The 22,337-nt window shown below is 43.2% G+C and overlaps 1 protein-coding gene across 1 annotated transcript in view; it reads right to left on the reverse strand.

The window, feature by feature from the left end:
• HDAC4 (histone deacetylase 4) overlaps positions 1-22,337 on the reverse strand; it is a 280,629-nt gene that overhangs the window by 235,520 nt on the left and 22,772 nt on the right. Inside the window, exon 2 of the mRNA XM_074145465.1 lies at positions 17,096-17,345. Coding sequence (XP_074001566.1) covers positions 17,096-17,117 — 22 coding nt within the window. The 5' untranslated portion in view covers positions 17,118-17,345. The remainder of the gene's footprint in view (positions 1-17,095; positions 17,346-22,337) is intronic.

The following is a 22,337-nucleotide window of genomic DNA, read 5'->3' on the forward strand; positions in this document are numbered from 1 at the left end:
AAATTTGTAATTGGGGTAAAAATCTGTTCTTGGATTAGGAAAAAATTAACAACCCGTTCCCAATACCTTGTGTCAGTAATGAAGCCTGCATTTACAACAGCTTCACATTTCGGCGTGGATAAAATAACATCTAATTTACCTCGCCTCAGTTATCCTCCAGCTGAACTCTTGCTTGCGCTACCTTAACTCGCTCCCAGTAAGACACCATGCCTACCTCCCCTCCTAGCCCATGCTGACAAGATGGTTATAGCTGGTGAAGAAGTTCAAAGCAGTGGACTGTTCTTTTGAATATCTCCTCCTGCTGATGGCAGGGCAGGGGGAGAGGACACGGGACATGACAGGGACAGGCAGCAAAAGGGTCACAGAATCACAGAACGATACGGGGTTGGAAGGGACCTCTGGAGATCATCTAGTCCAACCCCCCTGCCAAAGCAGGTCCACCCAGAGCAGGTCCCACAGGAACGTGTCCAGGTGGGGTTTGAATGTCTCCAGAGAAGGAGACTCCACCACCTCCCTGGGCAGCCTCTTCCAGGGCTCTGCCACCCTCACAGGAAAGAAGTTCCTCCTCATGTTTAGATGGAACTTCTTCTATTCAAGTTTGTGTCCATTTCCTCTTGTCCTGTCACTGGGCACCACTGAAAAAAGAGGTTCTCTCCAAAAAAATCAGCACACAGCTCTAGTCATAACAAGTCCTTGAGCATGCCAAGAGCAGGACAGCAAACTCCACAGGGAGGAAGAGGGATGCAGAGAGAGCCTTAATTCTATGCTTCCTGACATTTTTATTTAGAGCAGCACGCAACAGTGTGAGAAAAGGGTCTACACGGCTCTGACTTTCTCCGAGGCCAAGATGAAAACTCTGTTTCTTCAGCACCAAAATTTTAAGTGTTATTCATTCCCGTTCATCACCTGTAAGTAAACTACTCCTCCATTCATCTCAGACTGGCAGAACGCAAAGGCATAGTGCAGAAGCCTTCACTTTTTACTATGATGAATGATGTTATTTTTGCCTTTAAGCCTCCAGTATCACAAATCACATATCCTTCACACGCATCACCCCCGGCTCCCTCCACTCAGCTATTGTGTCTTCCAGAGCTGTAGGTGTTTTCCTGCCGTAGCTTTACAGGAGCGAGCTGTGACATCTGGCTGGCTCTGCTACCGTGCGGCAGCATTGCAAAGAGTTGCATGTGTAAGGCTGTGTACAACCGCTTATTTATAGGACAGTCCAATTAATAAAGAGCTGCACAGGGCCAGCACACCACGGCTGACAACACAGCTGTCACAACAACTGCCCAATTTATGTTTAACCCCCTGAGCTTTCAACATTAACTTCACCTTTCAACACAGAAGAACAAACTGCCGTGGCCATTCACCATCGGACAATGCCGGGCACCCGAAACCACGGCACACATTGCATTTTCTGCCCTTCTTATCTGTTCCCACCAGCAATAAGTCTTCACTTCTGCTCAAATGTCAGACAAAACATCTTTAAGCTGCCAGCAAGCCTCTGCTGGCACAGCCATGGGCACTCTGCAAAGGTCAGTGGTTTGAAGAATCTGCGCAATGTATCAGAAAGCCTGTGATGCTCCCAGTGAGAGAGTGAGCCGTAATTAGGTTTGTTATCCTGGAAAGAGGTCCACAGCAGCATTTTACAAGTCCGATACCAGGGGTCGGGGGAAACTCACACAGTTGAATTTATTTTCTCGGCATCTAGAAAAGGGCTGGAGCTGAAACTAAACTTTAGAGACCAGCAAGGGCGCATACAGCCCAGCGTTTGCCAGCAGAGACAGGGCTGCCTGCTTTAGTCATGTTTAAGAGCCTTTGCAGATCAAACAGCTCTGACTGCATCTAACACATCAATCAGGTTACGTGGAAGCTCCAAGTCAGAAGTTTTCTAATTAAAGGCATGAGCAGGCCATCACTGAAAGTGTCCAGTAGGCTGGGTTAGTTTCAGTTTGGGAGAAGGGAGGAGAAACTCCCCAGTCTGAGTTTTCCGCCCCGCATCATCCATGTGCACAAAGGTATCCTCCACACAGTTTAGTCAGCAAAGTTACTAACTTGGAAGTGGCAGTGGTAAATAAAGGGGATCTAAGCTGATAAATCACTTAAAAGTTTGCCAATACAAAGAATATATTAACAAACCAGGATGCTAGTAACAACTTGCAAATGTGACAAAAACAGTCAAGCTCACACACATGATGAAAATGCAGCCTTGCGGGAAAAACAGCTGAAAAAAATCAATTAAGAGTGTGAATACAGAGCATTCTGCCTCTTTCAAAATAAGAGCCAGTTACAATCTCGCTGACAACAGTTTCTAAACACTACTTACTACTTTTTAGTGCAAAATAATTCCAGTTTAAGATACTGGGAGGAAGAAAGCCACTACAGTTCAAAAAAAGTCCCACACTTGTTTCTTGCAAGAGGAAAAAAAAGGAGTTTCTAGCACAACAAAAGTCATCTTTCAACACAACTGGCTCATACTTTTGCTTGCTAAAGCCACAGATACACGTGTGTCTAAACCACGTATATGCATAATTATTTCAATATAAAAAAGCTCCCTCTACAGAGCTCTCTAGGCTGAAGGAGCTCAAAAAAACCCATCCAAGACTCCTGACTTGCGACTTCTGAACGACCACTCTCCAGCCAGGCTCTCATGAAGAAAGCAGCTTCAACATTAAAAAACAAACCAAAATAAGCTGGAAAGAAGGAATTGTAAGTGCCCGTATGAAGCTATTTTAAAATTCCTTCCAGAAGGAAGGAAACTGCTAACTGGTATCTGAAGCAAAAGATGACCCCATAGTCAACGTCGACAGAAGACCCTTCACAAACTCAAGCATTAGTAACCCAGGCAGATTTAGGGTAGACACATATACACACACGATTACACGTAACCCCACATCCCTGAGCCAACTCAAACCAGCCTTGTTGCTTTCTAACACATCTTTTCTAATCACATCCTCCTGAGCGGTCACTTTCTGCCAAGATCCTCTGATTCAGGCTAGGCACAGACTCTCGCTACAGGAACGGCACAAAAACATAAGCACCACCACCTGACTTCACAATGAAAAGAAGGAAGAGTCCACACGGTCTGCACACCGACACAGGTTTGGCCAAGCAGCTGCCAAAAAGCCACGGTGATAAAACCACTGCTGCCTTTTCCTGCAACTTCCAACATCTCGTGCCTTCTTAAAGGGAGGGTGTCAAGAGGATGGGGCCGGTCTTTTTTCAGTGGTGCCCAGGGACAGGACAAGAGGGAACGGGCACAAACTTGAATAGAAGAAGTTCCACCTAAACATGAGGAGGAACTTCTTTCCTGTGAGGGTGGCAGAGCCCTGGAACAGGCTGCCCAGGGAGGTGGTGGAGTCTCCTTCTCTGGAGACATTCAAACCCCACCTGGACACGTTCCTGTGGGACCTGCTCTGGGTGGACCTGCTTTGGCAGGGGGTTGGACTAGATGATCTCCAGAGGTCCCTTCCAATCCCATGTGATTCTGTGATTCTCTAGCACCACCAGGTACATTTCAGACATAGGAATAAACTAACTATATGGTGAAATATTTTTAAAGAAATATTTTCATTTTCAAGCCTCAAGCTCTAATGGGAAAGGGGGCAGGGGGAATATTCTCTGTACATATTATGCATTGAACTTGACCAAAATGTGCAAATCTCTTCATGCATATTACTTTACAACTAAAGAGAAGAGGAGGAAGGGAAAGGGGAGACATTAATGCTGTAGCTCCAACACTTGGCACAACATGACTGATCCTCTACTCAAAAATACAGAGCTTGTCAAATCCCTACTTCGGGCTGAGAACAAACCACACCTTCCTTTCTGGCAAGGAAAGTCAACCTTAAGTGGGCAGTTTTCTCATCAAATAGCAGGTATTATACCTCTGAAAGTATTTAAAGATACAAATCACATGAAGGCCTGCCCTTTCGGGCTTCCTCCTGCCTGCAGTAGGCTGATAGGAGTGTTGGGGTCAACAGATTGCTTTTCAAAGGACAGAACGAATATTTGCAGAAGTTTATTATGAAATCAACAGTTTGTTTGATAGGAGCTACAGCTGATTTCTCAAAATCAGCAAAACTAACTTCAAAAGGTTTCATCCAGGAGTGGGATGTCTAGGAATTCTCCCCTGCTCCTCCACCAGCAGTTTTTGTTTGTATTTAGATACAGATTAAGAGAATAAATAAAAACAAGGAAATACATCTACACTTTAGAAATATTCTTAACACTTCTCTGCCATTTGGTCCATCAAATGTGCTCAACTACTTAGTTTACAGGTAGGGGAGCTGCGGGGGCATTGGTACAGTGATGCAAGTGAGAGGAGGCAGACACCTCCAAAAAGACTGAACTGGCCGTTTCATCAGGGCATTCTCCAACGAGAAACCCTTGGAGTCTTGGGGACCAGCAGGGATCGACCCAACCTCTGATTCATGCCGACAAGGAGCTGCACAATATCATTTCGGCCTCTTCAGCAGCTCCCTCAAGCTTCTCTGCAAGAACCAAAACGCAGAAAGACGACAGAGTCTGAACCGTTAGACTGCAGCTCTGTAATGGGTGGGAAAAAGTCTTTAAACCTAAGTCCGTCACGTTTCTTTAGTATCCCTTGAGCAGCAGGACAGCATTTCATGGCATTCAGTCATTTCAAACACCTCACATTTTCGCTTTGCTCCTTTCCTGCTTTACCAGGAGTCGGGAGGAACACTGTCGATAAACTACTGCTGACATCTTCTGCAACGGCTTCAGCGAGCTCCTCCAGGTAGGAGGCACTTCCATTAGTCCCTGCCATACACTGACACCAAACTGCAAGTGTCCACAGCACCCCACAAGCCAAGTGCCACAACTTGTCTTACTCTGCCAGTGCCACAGCTTGTCACAGGGCATACAGCGACACCTGCCTTACCTTCAAGTGCGTAGTGGTTACCACTAATAGCAAACTCGTTGCAGGATTTTACTTCACTCAAAGAAGTAAAAGGATTTTACTTCACTCAAAGAAAAAAACAAAACCACCAAAACCAAAAAACAAACCACCCACCATAAACACCACCCCCCAAACCACCTTGCCCTGCTTTTTGCAATAGGAGACCAAATCTGAAGATGAGTATTTGCTTTACTGTTCAGATGTAATTTTTATTTTTAGATGAGACCAGCTTTGCAACTGGATCTCTTAACTGAGACGGGCATACAGACAGCAGTGACTGGCGTACTCAAAATGTGCTGTCATCCTGGCAACTCATTCCAAGTTTTCTTCCTCCTGCCTAATAAATACAGACATTACATTTCCCAAAAATTAAGTTCTACCCTATCTTTAAAATCTGCCAAGTTATTTGCCAGGTTTCTCACCTTCCATTTCTTGAAGCATTCAGCACCCAGTTTGCACAACTGCTGCTCAAGCAAATGGCTTTGTAGAAAGTTTCTTCCGTCTGATTGCTAGAACATCTAAAGATCAAGTAACTGTTGCCCAATTATGTTGGGCAACTAACTCTAAAGCATCCCATTTTTTTGTGCAATGCTATCCATATTCTCCCTGGCAAAAGCAAACACCAGTTCTGCTTTGCAGAATCGCCAGAAGAAAAAAAAAGCAGCGTGAGCAACCAGCTCGAAAGAGAGCCTTCCCAAGTGACCAAAGGTGAGGAAGTGAGAAGAGGTCTCGGACTCACTCAGCAGCCTCCCCAAAGATGGAGAGTAGGAAGCAGGCCATGAACCATGGCAGGCGCTCTTCTAAGCTCAGCTGCATCTCCCAAGTGACAACCGCAGGTAGCCTTGGAGCTGGGGGTTGCAGCAGCCACGCCGTGAAACAACTGACACCTACCAGGACAGCAAGAGGTAAGCAGGCGTGAAGGACAGCCGAGTTCACTGAAGAACATCAGCAAAGCCTTGAGTCGCACAGGCCGGCAATACTCGTTCCCCACCTAGCACAAACAGAACGCGGGCGACCGAGGTACGATGAGAAAGGCACTCGGCTTGCTCACAGCTGTAAAAACACACACATTTGTTCTAGGAAATAACACAAATGCACCTAAAAACATTATCCTCTAAGACAGTTGTGAAACAATATTATTTTTTTATATATATATAAAATACAATTCCAGAATTTAAAAAGTTAACAGGGGGAAAAAAAAAGAGGCCCAACTTGTAACCTGAAAGGCAGCAGCTCTGACATCCCACCAAGCACGCACGTCCCACAGCACTCTCTTGGACTTGACCACTTTGCAGCTGCAAAATTAGCAACCTCTGGCCTACTTTCAGGCATGTTAGTATCCAACCATATTTACACTGACAGAGACAGGCAAAGGTTGTGACGATTTATTGACGCAAGAACTATTTCATGCTCCGTGCCAGAAATTCATCAGTGGAGGAGGAATTCTCTTCAAGCACCCGGTTAGAAAGCGCTTTGGTGAAGTGCTAAAAACAACAAGCTGAGGTCTTGCACAACAAATACGATCAAAAAAAACCTAAAAAAAAAAAAAATTTAAAAGGACAACTTTTACACAGCAGCTTCTTTAGAAAGACTTCAGAAATCACAAGAAGCTCCTGCCTGAACAGAACTAATATGCATACCTTTCCCCACGAAAAAGAAAACACGTGAGAAAACTAATTCAGAGCGTTCCCAAACCTTTGTCAACATAAACTGATGCTCGATTTGTTCAGATCACCCTGTCTCAAACACATCTGTGGGAGGCAGAGGTGACAGCTAAGGTGTACTGAGCCTGTAAGCTGGTCCTTGTCCCTACCTGCTGTAATTCTGGATATAAAGGAGTAAACCAGAGGCAGAAGTCCTAGGACCTATTTGAAAAGCTACTGCATGAAGCTACATTTTAAAGAAAAAAAAAAAAAAAAAACAACAAAAAAACAAGAATCTTTAAGGCAGACTGAATGAACAGCATCACCCCTACCTGCCAAGAAGCCATCATGATAAAACTGTCAAGAGTTACGAGCCTGCAGAACAGGCCTTCCACCTGCTGGAAAGAAAAAAACCAATAATCTAATGCCAATCAGATACTTGCTGCTGGTAGGGAACAGATGCCAAAGCCCCGCTTCTCAGTTTGTTAAGCTGTAAGAATCACATGCCTTCTCCTGGCAAAGGTTGTATGAGACCAGTGGTACTTTATTTAGAATAAAGCAAGGACTTGGAAGTTTCAGAGATTTTCCTAAAGTGACAAATGTCAAAGATTCAATACTTGGATGGACTATTGGAGTTTGGTGTACGGGCTCTGGTATTTTTGTTCTTCTGGGTTATTTCTTGACCACAGAAGAGAAGGAGCATTAGCTTGGTCTAATTCAGGCTTTTATGTCTTCCCAAAACGCTCAAGCATTTTACAGAACAGGAGCACACTAGTGTGAAAAAAAGTTTTAAATTAAGATGATTGGTCTTATAGCTAGCACAAAATAAAGGTCAACAGTTAAAGGAGAGGGGGAAGTCTGTTTAACTAGAAAGTGCAAGTTTTGAATGCTGAAACTGAATAGCAAAAAAATCCTTCTCAATGGACTACCTCAAAATCACCAGAAAAAAACAGACATTTTTCTGTACTGAAGAATTGTCGACCAAAAATACTGAAACCAACTCTAGAATAGTAGTAAAAGAAAACATCCGCCCTCTGATCTCTCAAGAAATAAAGCAACCAAAGGGGGCATTACCTACCCCCCAGCTGCACCCAACCTGACTAGCTGTGTATCTAAAGTGACCGCAAATATAAATAACTGCATTGATCTTAGTCTATTGATTAGAAGGTGAAACCTGACAGCAGAGTCATTACACAGTAGTTCATGGAGAGCAACATCTATTAAAAAAAAAAAAAAAGTCAAAATACACAATACAATGAATACGCTGCCAAGAGAGGCATAAAACCCCACACCCCCTCAACCCCAATGCTCGTGCTCTGTGCTATTCCATCAAGGCTGACGGGGTTACATGACTACAGCAGCAGCTTTTTAAAACAAAATGGTTACCTGAAGCCAAAGCCAGTAGTTCAAAGCTTACAAACTAGACCTCACTCCTGTTACAATTTTCCCTGTAAAGCTATTTATGTGGTTTGGCAGCGTAACAGCTACAAACAAAATGAGTACACAGAATCTTGAATAATGAAAGGGTAGGGATTGATTTTTTTTTTTTAATTTTTTTTTTTTTTTTAAATCATCTGTCATTTCTCCAACATCCTGATCCCAGCCCTACCACAGAGCACAGTCGTAGCACAGTGAGAGTTTCCAGTAGCCCCCTCCACTGCAAGCAACTCTACCTTGCCTATCATGAGGAGTTTCTTCTGGAGGAGAAGGTGGCACTGGGAAAATGCTATTTGCTCATGTTCAAGTCAAGTCAACAAGTATCAATACACAAAGGAAGATTACATTATTTTTTTTTCAACGCTGGGATTACTCAGCCCTCGGTACAACCAAAACAGTGCACAACAGAACTGATGGAATGTTTTTATACAACTGATCTCCATCGGTATCCCAGCACCCAGCTCCAGTGCTTACAGTGAAGTCCTCAGATGCTAGCACTCCACTCTTACTCAATGGAAGGGAGCAGACTCTCAAAAACATCCATTTCAGCCACACAAGCTCTGCAACAGAGGGAGACAACGCAACGCTTCTCATTCAGGAGAAGAGGAAATGGGCACAAACTTGTACATAAGAAGTTCCACCTCAACATGAGGAGGAACTTCTTTCCTGTGAGGGTGGCAGAGCCCCGGAAGAGGCTGCCCAGGGAGGTGGTGGAGTCTCCTTCTCTGGAGACATTCAAACCCCACCTGGACATGTTCCTGTGCTACCTGCTCTAGGTGGAACCTGCTTTGGCAGGGGGGTTGGACTAGATGATCTCCAGAGGTCTCTTCCAACCCCATGTGATTCTGTGATTCTGATTCAGCAAGATCCAGCTGTGCAATTCCCTGCAAATGCCAAAGCTTAAGCAGCTTCCACAAGCAACTGGGAAGATGACAGAAACAGAAAAAGGACCGATAAAGTAAAATTTACCACATCCAGCCCCTCACAAAACCCACCTCACACATGACTAGAGGTCGAGAGGATATAATAACTTCTGTTGCCACAATCTTACCCATTCTTACCCTCTTTCCCAGGCACAGGGATGTGGTTAGGCTCCCAGAGCTGGTCTCCCCAGGGCTGACCTTGCACAGCCATCCTTGCAGAATGCACTCTGGCTTCGCAATTCACGCCTTCAAAATAAAATCGATGTTGCTACATCATAGTTGAGCAGACTAGATACAAACACTGGGAAGACCGAGTCTAGCCTGTGGATTCCTTGGCAAAGCCTGTGCTGCTAGGGTTCAAAAGAGGATTAATCATCTTTCACTGAACCCCAGACACAGGCATGGGCTTCTGATAACCCTCAGAAAAATTGGTGCCACCAGTAGGTACCTTCAAGCTGAGTTTCTCCAGAGATGTTGGCAGAGAGGGAAGGGCCTTCACCGTCAGAAGGACACTTTAATAGGAAGGTTAAATGACAACCAAAGAGAAGCAGCTTAGCAGTACCTTTGTAAACAGAATTAGCTGAAGAACTTGTGAATACGAGTGTACTAAACCAGCAAATACTCTCCGTTATGGTTCTGATACGTGGACTCTCCCCTTGGGCTGTCAGCAGCGTGGCTGGAAATTTAGCAAACCAGTAACCCACGGAGTCAGACAAAGGCAGAGTATGGCTGTGCTATACGGTTCATCAGCTGCAACAGCAGCTTTCCATGGTATTGCTGGATCTGGTCTAGTCCTGAAGGGCTCTTACATACTACTTACCTGTTTTTTAAGCATTAAGCTTGATCATGCTTGAAATTCAAGACAAATCCCTAAATTGTTACAGTCAGCACACACTTCTTTGAGTAACCTTGATCTAGTTCAGTTTTAAGGAGATCACAAGGAGACAGGAGGATCTCAAAAAAACCCCACAGGAATATTTTCCTGTATGTAATTCGGCTTTCAACAGGTACAAAGTTTAACATTAACTTTTGAAAAGCTAAAAATTTACTTCAACGTTTCGGAATATCAGTCTATCAAGCATCATTTTGCCAAACCCTGACAGCAGTTCCTGGAGGGAAGACCAAGAGCCATTGAGCATTTCAAAGCAGACAAGGGCACTGCAGGTAAAGCATCTGATTTTCCCAGTAACTGATGAAACAACAGTATTTTGATTTTTGTTATAGAAACAAAGGGTTTAAAAGATTTGCTGATATACCAATTTCAGTTTTCTTAAAGGAAGAATTAATTGTATGCCCCGTTTCTCATTAGTCAGCACATCAAAGATGCTAATGGAGATTCACTTGCCTGTTTTCTTCTTGCAAGGAAGTCACTGGAGCCACGGCCCCTGCCCCAGCCAGCCTCTAGCTCTCACAAACCCCAATGGACAAGGGAAAGGAAAGCAAGTAACACAGTTCAAGAATATCAAAAAAAAAAAAAAAGAGAAGGGATGGAAATAGAAAAGATGACAGCAACACATTGCACAACTTGCCACCATTCGGCCAGACCATCACAAGGGCTCAAAAACCAAAGCGGATGCTGCAGTTTTACTCTGAAGCACACTGCAGAGAGGGTTACACTCTGCTCATCCCACCTCAGTAATTGCATACCCCTACCAGTTAATTAGTCAGATGAATTATTTGAGATCTAACCCCAACGAGTATCTTTGAAGTTCCTGAGTGCAAATTCATGAAAACTAGAAAACAGCCATATAAAGCTACCCTAAAATCCATGCAGCGTTGTATTTCACAGGTGTTGTCTATTTCTAGGGAAATTCATGGTATATTGCAACCTGGGGGGGGGAAGGGACTTGTCAAGCCTTTACTGAAGGATAGCAAAATTAAAATGTCCGCAATTTGTGTTTCACCAGTAAGGCATCTGGTACTCCATGTTCAGTCACTCCTGGTTATTTTCTGACGGTGATATCAGTTTCTACATATGTTAATGGATGAAAAAAACCCATATACTAAAAGCTACATTGAAAGAAGAAACATCTTTGCAGTTATTTCTCCACTCTTCTCCCCAACTCAACAATATGAAAACTTCTTAAAAAAAAAAACATCTCCAAAAGCTTTTGAACAAGAGCTCTCAAAAATACGGCAGTACTTTTTCTTTTGCAGTGAGGGTAAGCAGTACCTGTTAAAGCACAGGTAGCCAGATGGCCAAATTCCTAGACTTAAAAGGATGAAAAATGCCATGTATGGCTCACATCCATCTGAGAACAAGTAGATTTTCTGCCCCTGCTCTTGAACTGCTTTCAGAACCAGTGGGTGACTGAAACGTTCCTTCAACATCAGCTCTGTCCTAATTGATCTGACCACATCAAAGGCACACAAACAAGTCTCATCAGCGTGAGAGCCTGGCATGAAGGCAACAAGCTGAATAATTTAAAATAAGTGATGAGAATATATCCCTTGTTATAGTCCAGTAACAAATTTTATTTAGGGAAGTATATGTGAGATAAGGTACAGGTCAAACTGAGGTTGACCAAAAGTGATTAACAAAATGTGGTAACCGTATAGAAAAAGATTTCTTTCCTTTCCAAGTGAGACACAAAGTCCCAAGGACTATCTCAAACATTATCATCCGACTTTAAAAGTACAGCCTTTTTTTATGTCCTTTTCCTACTCTGTACCTCATTCAAAATAATTCAGAGTTCTCTGCCTCTCATCATAAGTACCTGCTTCTCATCTTTGCACTGCAGGATACATCACACGCTAAAAAACTTACTTTAGAAACAGGCTTTGAAAGAATTCCAAAGTGCGAGAACTGCATTTAAAGAAAAAGTAGAAATGAGAAGAATGTACTTAGCAGGGACACTGACCTAGAAGGAACTTCAACTTGAACCCCAAGTTGAAGCACAAAACAATTCTCCTCTTCTGAGGGTACAATAAAAATCTTGTACAGAAAGTCTCAACTATTTGATGCTCCAGAAAGTGAAAACTTCACAAGTTTCATGGTAGCAGCCTTAAATTTTCAAGGTCCTCAAAACGATACTGTTCTTAAAGATAATCCAGGACAGGTTCAGCTTACATATATATAAGAATCAGAATGCGAGTGGCGTAGGTATTCTGTCACAGGTTGAAGAAAGAAAAGTGAATGGAGACATGCCCAGTTCCCATCCACAAGGGTTTTCAGCTCTTCTAACCAAAGCTTCTCACTGCCAGATCATGTTGCTGAGTTTACTTCTCAACCAACCTCAAAGTCACTCCAAACCTGTGGGACCAGACTGCTCAGGGCAACGGCTTCAAGGCACAGTTGTAGCTCTTGCTACTGAGTTCCTACTCCACAAGTTCAATGCTCACCCTACTGCTGTAAAGGACAGGCGGCAGCATCCCTTCCAAGGAGATCCTGTCACCTCTACTGGGCGTGCCAAGCAGTTGAACTTTTGCCCAAAAGTTTAGCACACACATGGCAGTGTGGGAAGAGGACTGGTCTGGAGAAATCTTTGTATTTCCATCTAGATAAGAGACAGCATCAGAGATAATGAGGTTCTAGCTATACTCACAACTAGTATAGTGTTTTACTTGTAAACAGGAGCCTGAATGCCCAGTCTAGAATAATCCAGCTGTAACGAGCTGGAAAACAGACAGGTAGGGGGAAGCAGGGATACACCATGTCCAGATGTTCTTCCAGATTACAACCACCAAGTATCAGTCGTGCCCCAGTCCTGCTAAAGGAGGACTGGAATTTACTCCTGTAGTGCTTATGTTTACTGAAAGAATGCTCTTGCCCCCAGATAACTTACAGAAACAAACTCATTACTGCCAGAAAGTAGGTCAGTGTCATTTAAAGCCAGTTTGAAATGCATCTCCGCAGAAACTCCTTAATCTTTAAAAAGAGAATACATAAAATATTTATTGAATGGTGAAAAATGTTTGAGAGAGTGACAGGGAGAGCTCTTATGTCTACTGCATGTAATGGCTTTCCGTGCCTCATTGAGCCCTAGAGTATGAAAGGAGAGTGGCTTCTTGCACTCACCAGATAAAGTGCCATACAAAAGTACTTATCAATCTAGCAAATCACAGCACATGACTTGTTAACTTATTTTCCCAGTGTTGCGCGATCATGAAGCTTTCTGCTTTCTCTGGTATCTCCTCTGTCTTGATGATCTTGCTGTAGATTCTTCCATATCAGATAGGCAGCTCATTCTTAAACTTCAATATTCCTAATTACCAAAAATTCAGCATTTTAAAAATGTAAATAAAATTTGCATCTCTGCAAGAGTAGCTCTGAAGAAAGAACACGGCATTTGCATTCAGACTGGCTAATTCCTGTAAGATAACATTTCATAAACAAAATGCTTCATTGAACATGGAGATTTTCAGCTTTTACAAAGGAAAGTGAACTTTAAACAAATACAAATCAGTTGAGTGATTAACTTTAAGTGTTTTGTTTTTTTATTAAACTAATCTTATGTATAACTAGTATCAGCAGAACGATCTTTACTGATTAAAGAACCAAATGATAGTGAAACTCAGGCCACTGAAAATTAAGGGGGGAGGTGGAAGGCAACTGCAAGAAATCATTTAAGGTCAATAAGAAGAAAAAAAAAAAAAAAGAAAAAGAACAAAACAAAAAAAACCCCACACAGTCACAACTCAGTCAGCCCGAGTAAGAGAGTGGCATCAGCACCACAGGTTATGTAAGGTAAGTTTAAATTGTTGGCAACGGAACAGGTTAAGAAGTGAAACTTAACATGCTTTTCCCTGCCCCCCCCAAGATTTGTCATAATCCCAAATGTTATCTTAATTAGCCAAATTTTCTTAATTTTACTTGATCTTTTATAGCACAATTTCAGCGTTTTTTTTCAGATTTGTTCCAGCGCTGGAAGAAGTGGCAACTCCTCTGCCAAAAGACAAGGGGCACATGATGCCTCTGAGCTTTGTCTTGACTAGGTCTATGTAGATCCTGCCCCCATCACTGCAGGGGAAAGCACGTCCTCCTGCCACCCCACCCTCCAATTTCAGCCCCTTTCCCCTCCCCCTTCATCCTGCCCAGCAGTTCCACCCAAAGCAATTCCCATTCCTGCCCAGGAATCCACAAAACCTACTGACATCGGCAGGCAGCTGGTCATTCCTCCAGAGGAACGAGCAGGGCACAATGGGTGCTTGTGGCAAGAGGGACACCAGCAGCCCACCTGATTCTCCTGCTCCTCACGCACACAGTGCGCCCACATGCGGTTTCGTGGCAAGTTCAGTTCACAAGAGCTGCTGCTCTTAAGACAAGGCTCAAGTAAGGAGACCGTGTAGAGCACTTTTGGCTTGGAAAACAAAGGTAAAGGTCTTCACCCTACATCTAGGGCTCATGACAGACTGATTTACCCATTGGAAGTTCTTGAGGATTAACTTCTCCCACCTGGCCATTCTTACTTCTCATTCTCTGAGAAAATTCACTTTAAAATGTAACAAAAAAAAAAAAAGTGGCAGTAATGGGGAAGAATAACGAAGGGTGCTGGAGAAGTCATACTTTTCCTAGACAACTTAATTTTCTCCACATTTTTTGCCTTGTTCTATGAGAAGCCTTCAGTAGCCAACATTTCTCACAAGAGAGGTTTGCAGAGTGAAAGAAAAAAAAGAAAAAAATAAAAACACCAAACAAACAAACCCTTCATTCATCTACACTGCAGCAATTTTATGGCACTGTTCCTAAAACATCCTATTAGCGATAGGCTTGGAGAAGATTAGAGAAGAAAACTTGTATCCACTGAAGCAAGGTTTAATAGGCTCTTGAGTTAAGCCAGAGCTCTCCCTTAAACAATGCACATCATTAGTAATAATTACCTGTAGCCGTATAATCAAAATAGCTATCGTAACTGACGTGAGAAATCCAGATGTCATCTTTGGCAAGGTTTGGAAAATATTTCTACCAACCATTATAAAACTAACTCTAAAAGAGAAAAAAGCATTACTAATAATACCACAGTGAAAGCCGGGGTAAAAAGCACCATGATACACTGCAGAATTTCAAACCAAGGCTCGGAAATACAACCAAGTCACCCAAAGCTGAGGAAGGGCATAGGGACAATTTCTCAACAGCATTTCATGAGAACTAAGACTTTGTAGAAGTCAATACCATTCGTAAGTAATTTTATACAAAGCCCACCAGCAGAAGACCATTCAGTTACAAAAAATACTACCACAAGGTCATTTCTTCTGCTTTTTAAATTTTATGAAAGTTTTTCACCCTTTAAACAATCTGCAGGGCAACAGTTGACGATGGGCCTTGAGTTTCCATCACACGTCCTTCACTTCAAGGGTTACTGTCAATATGTTTGAGCTATATTTCTAAATAATGCAACTGCAGCATTTTCCTTATGTTTGAAAGGGCTAACTACCAGAGCAGACAAAACTTTCCCCTATTAGTAGTCTTATTTTCTACCAAACACTCACGCAGTAATCACAACTTCGACTCTCCCGGAGCCATCCCATACCTCACACTCTAAGCCTAAATGTGATAAGGGCCAAGAAGGTTGCTTTCCTTCAAGCCCTTCTTCGAGGCTCCCTGCTAAACCATCAACACAGAACTTCAGCCAAAGTAGCACAACCAATAAAAAGAGGCAAGACCAAAAAAAAAAAGGGGTGAGGGGTCGGGCTGGTGTAGCAGATTAACAAGACAAAATCAGCAGCAGGCTTCCAATACAGCTCCATCCACAAAACAGCCCAATTAAGATGGACATCCCCCTTTCCCAAATACCTGTAGAGTTGCTCCTTAAGTAAAGTGGTATCAAGTTAGGTTTGTTTGTTGGTTTTTGAATATAGGTAGGTATTTAACTGATCCCACCACAATGGGGAAAAAAAAAAAAATAAGCAACCATTAGCTCCTCAGTTTCACTCATATTTGAGGCAGGAAAGCGTTCAAATAACAACTATCCATTTATCTGAAGAACAGATCTCTTGAAAAACATCACATTGCAATAGATGTGTCACATGTGTCACCTATGTGCACTCGACTCAGTTTCCCAACTCTCCATGGTACCAGACACAAGTTTCAAAATCTAAGAGACTGCTACATTATGGAAGTAGAAGCCAGATTTTCTCTTTTTGATAACACTGATAATTTTAGAGACTTAGAGAACTATTTCAATTCCTACATTAGGGTCAGATTTCCAACACTGCTGCTTGTAAACTCCAGCATCCCTATTTACTGCAGCGTTTCCTGCTCCCAGCCTCAGAAACACAAACAGGCTGCTAGAAGTAATTCTGAAGCAAATATAAAATTCTTCCCCCGCAACTATACAGTTCCTTAAATCTTAGGAGCTGCTCATTGGCTTTTAACTTCAGTCTTATTTGAATGTTAACCCAAAACTGATTAAACTGAAGTCGCAAAAGTAATCTCTCAAAGGCATAGTTAACTAAGTACTTCCACGTGCTTTGGCGTTGTTGGATTACTTCCTTCCCAGCAGCGAGTTTCCCTACCATAAACTGAAACGGTCAAAGCAGGCGTATCAGAGCACAATTAAAATTCCTATTCCAAAGCACAAGCTCACAAAGCTCACAAAGCTCTGCTTAACAGAAAGTTACCTGAAACTCACTGAATACAAATGCAGGAGACAGCTTTATGCTAGAAAGCAGGTAACTGAGTACCTACAGATCCTCTTGACAGACAGAAATGCGCAATTTTGTAGTAATGAATCATATGTCTTAAGTTACAAGACACATCACGGATAATTCCCCAGACAATACTGAGATGGATCAACTGACTCTTGTTCCAGCAAAACTATTCTTTCTTACTAAAAAGTACTTTAAAAGTCAAAGAGTTTTCTTAAATATCAATAAAGACACACCAGGAGAACCATGACCATTCCCTTAGAGGCACACTCCATACCATGTTAATACTTATCAGCATAGATTTAACAAATTAACCATCTGGTTAACATCTCAGAAAATACCTCCAACTCTCAGCGAAATGTAATGCAAAAATTAGAAATCTAAAATAGTAAGATTCCCTCGTAACTCTGGAAACAGCAAGACAATTTTCCATCAACACGCAAAGTCTCAGTTTTAAACAAAGTGAGCCCAGAGAGAGGGACTGGATTATCATTTCAATATAATAAAGCCTGTTCATGCAACAAACACACAGCGTTCTGCTGTTGTTACATCAGAACTGTTAACAACTGGGGTTTTGCCCTTACCTGGATGGCTTTGGGAGCTCATTGCTAGTAACGTCTAGTCCTTGGGAGAAGGGATTCAAGATGGATCAGTTCCCACGCAAGTAACAGCAGCTCTAAAGAGCTCCAATGCTTCACCAATACATAGAAACTGGAACTGCGGATTAAATCATGGCCACCTTATAAAATCCAGGGCATAGTGACATGCTGAGCTGTATAGGAAGTAATCCAATCGGGTGGCAGAATATCTTCTAATGGCTTTCAAAATGGGAACCTGCAATTAAAGAAAAAGATGACTACATTAGAGAATTAACATTTATAACCATTTAAATTACACATTATAACATATTTATCCCCAGAAGAAAAGATTAAAGTAGGATACTATTTTAGGCATTAAGGTTGCAGAGAGAGTAATTTTCAGAGTTATAGATGTAATTTCAATTAATAGCCATAAAACTGCAGACTAATATTTAACATCAATAAAAAAAAAAAAAAAAAACTTTTCAACTACACATTCAAGTCTTAAAAACCCAAACTTGCATGTTAATTCTGATCCTCCAAAAGCACCATATGAAGCCACTTCAGTCCAACAGCTTCCATATTTTAAAAGCCATATGTATGAGCGGTAACTGTACTTCATGCATCTGTTCCCCAAAGAAGTCTGAAGAAAAACTCCTCAGTGCCAAGAAGTGGTCTTGGAGCAGGAAGGGAAAAAACCCACACAATAATTCCACTTCCACTCGGCCCAAGCCTCCAACAGATTATTAAGAAGCAACTTCATACTGCCCCAGGGGAAAAAAAAAAAATCCACCGTTCCCAATTATTTTTAAGCTGTACATTAGAGGGAGGAAAAAGAGAGAAAAAAAAAAAAAACCACCCCACTGAGTTAGGAACCTAGTGTACCCTTGCCCCCAAATAAAAATATAAAAGCAGTAGGTAGATATCCTAGCTTATAGAAACCCCCGCCTCAGAGGCCCCCACAGACGCTGTCTCCAATGCAACCAGGAACGCAGCCTGCTGCAAGGTGTCCTGAAGTTCAGGTTTGGGGGGTTTCTACCAAGTGGCATCCAGTATTTTTTAAATAGCCATGTTTTACAGACAGAGCATCTCAGGGAGATTGCTGTTTTAACATACATAGAGAGACCTGCCACTGATACGCGCTGCCAGCTAAAGCTACCGAAACAGACTAAACCAAACTGTGTGTTTTATGAAAAGTATGTCCCAACCAGAGGTTATTTACCTTCTTGGCACCGAAAAAGGTCATCAGCATTCAGGCTCCCAACAGATAACCTCTCCTGCATACTGAGGATGGCGTGTTACCAGAGAGCTGGTACCCGGAGGAGCTCCTCGCCACCCTGGCGAGGCGTTTCTGCCCTCGCACCGTGGCTACCGAGCAGAGTTTATATCCAGCACTCCCTACCCTTGCTTCAGACATGAAGTCAGCCGGCTGGCAGAAGCCAGCTAGTTAACCCGTCTAAATTAATCCGGCTGATTCTGCTCAAAGCAGAGCAGGGAGCGCTCACCCCAAACTGCTCCACCAGCAGATCCGAGAGTGTGGTGACCTCCAGCAAAGAGACAGCCGTACTCCCTGGGTGGGGGGTGATTATGATAGTAACTGCCACTGCCGCTTGCACAGCGAGCATCCCTCCCCAATTTATCTGTGCCGTTGCATGTCAAGTAGTCCCATCTATTCTTGGAAGAGCTCTTACCGTGCTCAGATACTCATGTTCCTTTCCAGTAAGGCAGCAAAAACAGGTCTAAGACTTAAATACCACCACCAGCACGTGGGATAGGCCCTGCTTTGTAATGGTACTTCACTGGTTTGCAGAATAATGCCCAAGCAGACGCTGGTGAACAAAGAGGCCTTCCTTGCTGTATTTCATTAAAAAAAAAAAAAACAAAACAAAACCAACCTTTAATTGGCTGTTTTTCTCTAACCCAAGCATCTCAGCATTACCAGTTCCTCCGCTCATCTTGCATTTTTAGAGACCTGGAACACTCATGTTATGTGTCAAATTCAAGAGAAGATAACTGAAGTGTCATTTCTAATCCCTGCAGGTCTCTGCCATCCCTAACGCTCAAGATCTTCCAGTTCCATTAATTTATACATCCTGTTGAAAAGAGCCGGATCAGCTTAGACCAGGCATTAGCAAAAAAATCAACATCATTTATTCCCAATAAGAACAGCAGGCAATGTTATAGCATAAGCAGCCTCAGCTGTAGACAAGAAAGATTTGGGATGGAGTTAACAGATTTCTGTCTACTCGTTTTCACAGTGTAAGAATGAAGTATGGAGCATGAACAGTGAGAAGATGTGTATGCACTTCCCAAAGAAACAGGACTGAAATAGTAGCAGCAAATCCATTTAACAGCACCACCACTTTACCTATTCCCACTTCCTCCCCAAAAGGTCTATCTAAATTCAGAGAGAGACCCAAAATATTAAGCTTCTGCACGTTTTAGTAATACTAGTGCCTGGTCAGAGCAGGGATGACAAAATAACAATGATCAGATGGACGAGCTACAGATTTAGTTCACCTATAATTTTTTTTAAAAAATGTTTCCTATATTTCTTCTAGAATACCGAGTAATGTATCAGCAAAATATCTTTACAGGATACAGCCAGCAGTCATCTCCTAACTTATCTCACCACCAAACCCTAACTTTCAGTTACTTCTTGCACCGATCCCAATGCAGTCCAATGAGGCATTTCCAAAGTGGTCAAGAGCTGTCAGGCTCCTACCTGCAGCAATTCTTATGTAAATTTGTCATTTTGCCACTATTGTACAAAAGTACTTCTCAAATTAGGAGAAGCAAAATGCTGTCTACCCCTACACCTAGGATATTTGGAGGTCTGTAGGATTTTCCAAGCAAATTCTCTCATTTAACAACAACAACAAAAAAAAAAGTTAAAAAACCCACAAACAAACAAAAAGCAAACAAACAAACAAAAAAAAAATCAGGGCTTGTTTTACTTCTACTCCACTGCCTTCCGGGGCAAGGGCGATCACCTCTGACCCGCACGTCTCGGCCGTGAGAACAGCAGGTCCACCCCACGCGTGGTTCGGAGGTATGTTCCTCGCGAGCTCTTCAGGCACGGGCAAGGACTGGGTCACGGCCAGGATGAGCTGCTTAGGCAACCTGCCCACTACCAACCCAGACGCGCCGTACGCGAGAGGGATGAGCACGTGTGTGTTTATAGCAGCACGGTCCTCTCACGTGTGACTTCACAACCAACTATTTCGGCCAGACAGGTCACTCACCTTCCTTTTTCAGGGGGGATCACGGGCACATCGGGCTTCGCTGCACACAGGCTGGGGTCAGACTCGCTGGGCTCCAGTGTGGTGCAGGAAAAGAGATGGATGACTGGTGTCACGGGAGCATTTCGCGTGGCCTGCCTGCTGTCTCCCAGTGAGCCCCAGGACTGCCTGATGGCTAGGTGAATTTTCTCGGCAGACAACAACCAGTGGCATACCGACTGACAGCTTTGGCACTTCACCTGGAGTACTTCCTCAGGCAAAGAGCAGCCAAAGAGCATCAGCACACAAGGCAGTGGATGGCACTGAACATTTCAGACCACACGGCAGAAAGGCCGAGCAGAATTGTAGGCTAAAACAAGCGAGTGTGTAAAACACACACCCTTATTTAATCAGGTGTAGCCAACAGGACTGGTATGATCAAGCTTTCTGCTCTCTCGCAGGAGAATTGTTCAGAGTCTGGTCCCTGCTGAATTTTTAAAAAACTCTAGAATAGGAGCACAAAGAGCAAATTAATGCCTATTTATTTCAGCCTACTTCTACCAGGGTATGCCCGAGAGCACATGCTCCCTAAAGCTATAGAGGCTGGTGCACCTGCAGCTGTATATCCTCACCAAATCCCTGGTTCAGAAGGTTGCCGTGGCCTGAGTGTGCTGTCACCTCCTTGTCACCAGCTGATAACAAGCCTCCATATCTGCAGTCACCATAACGTAAGAGACAGAGTGAGAGGCTGCAGCCTCAGCAAAGGCATCTTGGTTCTCGGTTGTTTTGGCACCTCAGCAAATCACCATCCCTTACTACACACCTTCCCCCAGATTAAAGGCACTATTGGTCATTTCAGCTCTTCTGTTATTCATGTCATACCAACGAGTGCAGCACACAACACGCTCAGTCCTCAGCAGTGCAGCAGGCAGACTTTCAGCATCTGTATCAATGAAGGGATGTGTCTGCTTAAAACACTTTCATAAGACTTAACTGCTTCTTCCAGAAGCTGCAAAGAAAACGGTGGCAAATTCATCAACAGGCTGGGTCATCCCGCATGGTGACAAACCACCTATACGCAGGAATAACGTGTATAGGGAGAAAGCATATGGCTCGAAACACAAAACTGGTTTACAGCTCTCTCAAACAAAAGGCTCCTCACCTGCTTCCTCTCCAGCTGCATGACCAGGCTTGCCCCCCAAAACCACACAGACAATACAGGTCCACAACCCAGTTCTACACTATTCCTTCCACACGCTTTCCAAGACCGCTTTTTCCTCCCTGGGGATCTAGCCAGCCATTAAGAAACAGAATTGCATGTGAACTAGGAAATGTAAGTAATCGAACAGTTTTCCAAGTCTATTTCCATACATTTTGCAGCTACTGAAAGCTTCCCCCCCTCATTAATAAGTAACAGGAATCTTACAGTTCCACAACATGAATGTTTTGACAGTATGAGTGTTCACCTTCCTCTTCTCAGCCCGTTCCAGGTGTGCCTCTCTACTAGTCACAAGTAGAGATGTGCAGTAACCAGTAATTAAAATCATGATAAAGCTTTATTTACAAAGCTCCATTTTGCAGAGCTTAAATTGCTACAGTGCTTCAGCCAAGATAAAAATCTTGGCCTAAGGGTGAAGTTTCAAGATTGTTTTAAGTCAAGTCAGCCTGGTTGCTTCAGGATACCCAGCTACAGATGACCTGGCTTCATCTGCAGGCCTTCTCGAACACATACCATCAACACCCCCAGACGGCAACACTGCAGCCAGCTGACAAGATCACTCGAAAACCTCAGTTAAATAAACCTGCCTGTTGACTCAATGCATCAAATGGTGTAAGCCATATACCTACGATTCCCATTGCTGTGCTATGAACTTTATTTCTAGTTCCAGAGAAAGCTGCTCTGCCTTTCAGACCCCTGAATGTTAAAAGCTTTGCAGAAGACACTGCCTTTAGCAGGACGAGGAAGCCAGCTGCTTGAAGACAACAGCAGAAGGAGTTCTAGAACACCATCCACATCCTGGCATTTC

The sequence above is a fragment of the Numenius arquata genome, chromosome 3 (assembly GCF_964106895.1).
Source record: "Numenius arquata chromosome 3, bNumArq3.hap1.1, whole genome shotgun sequence".
Lineage (NCBI taxonomy): Eukaryota > Metazoa > Chordata > Aves > Charadriiformes > Scolopacidae > Numenius > Numenius arquata.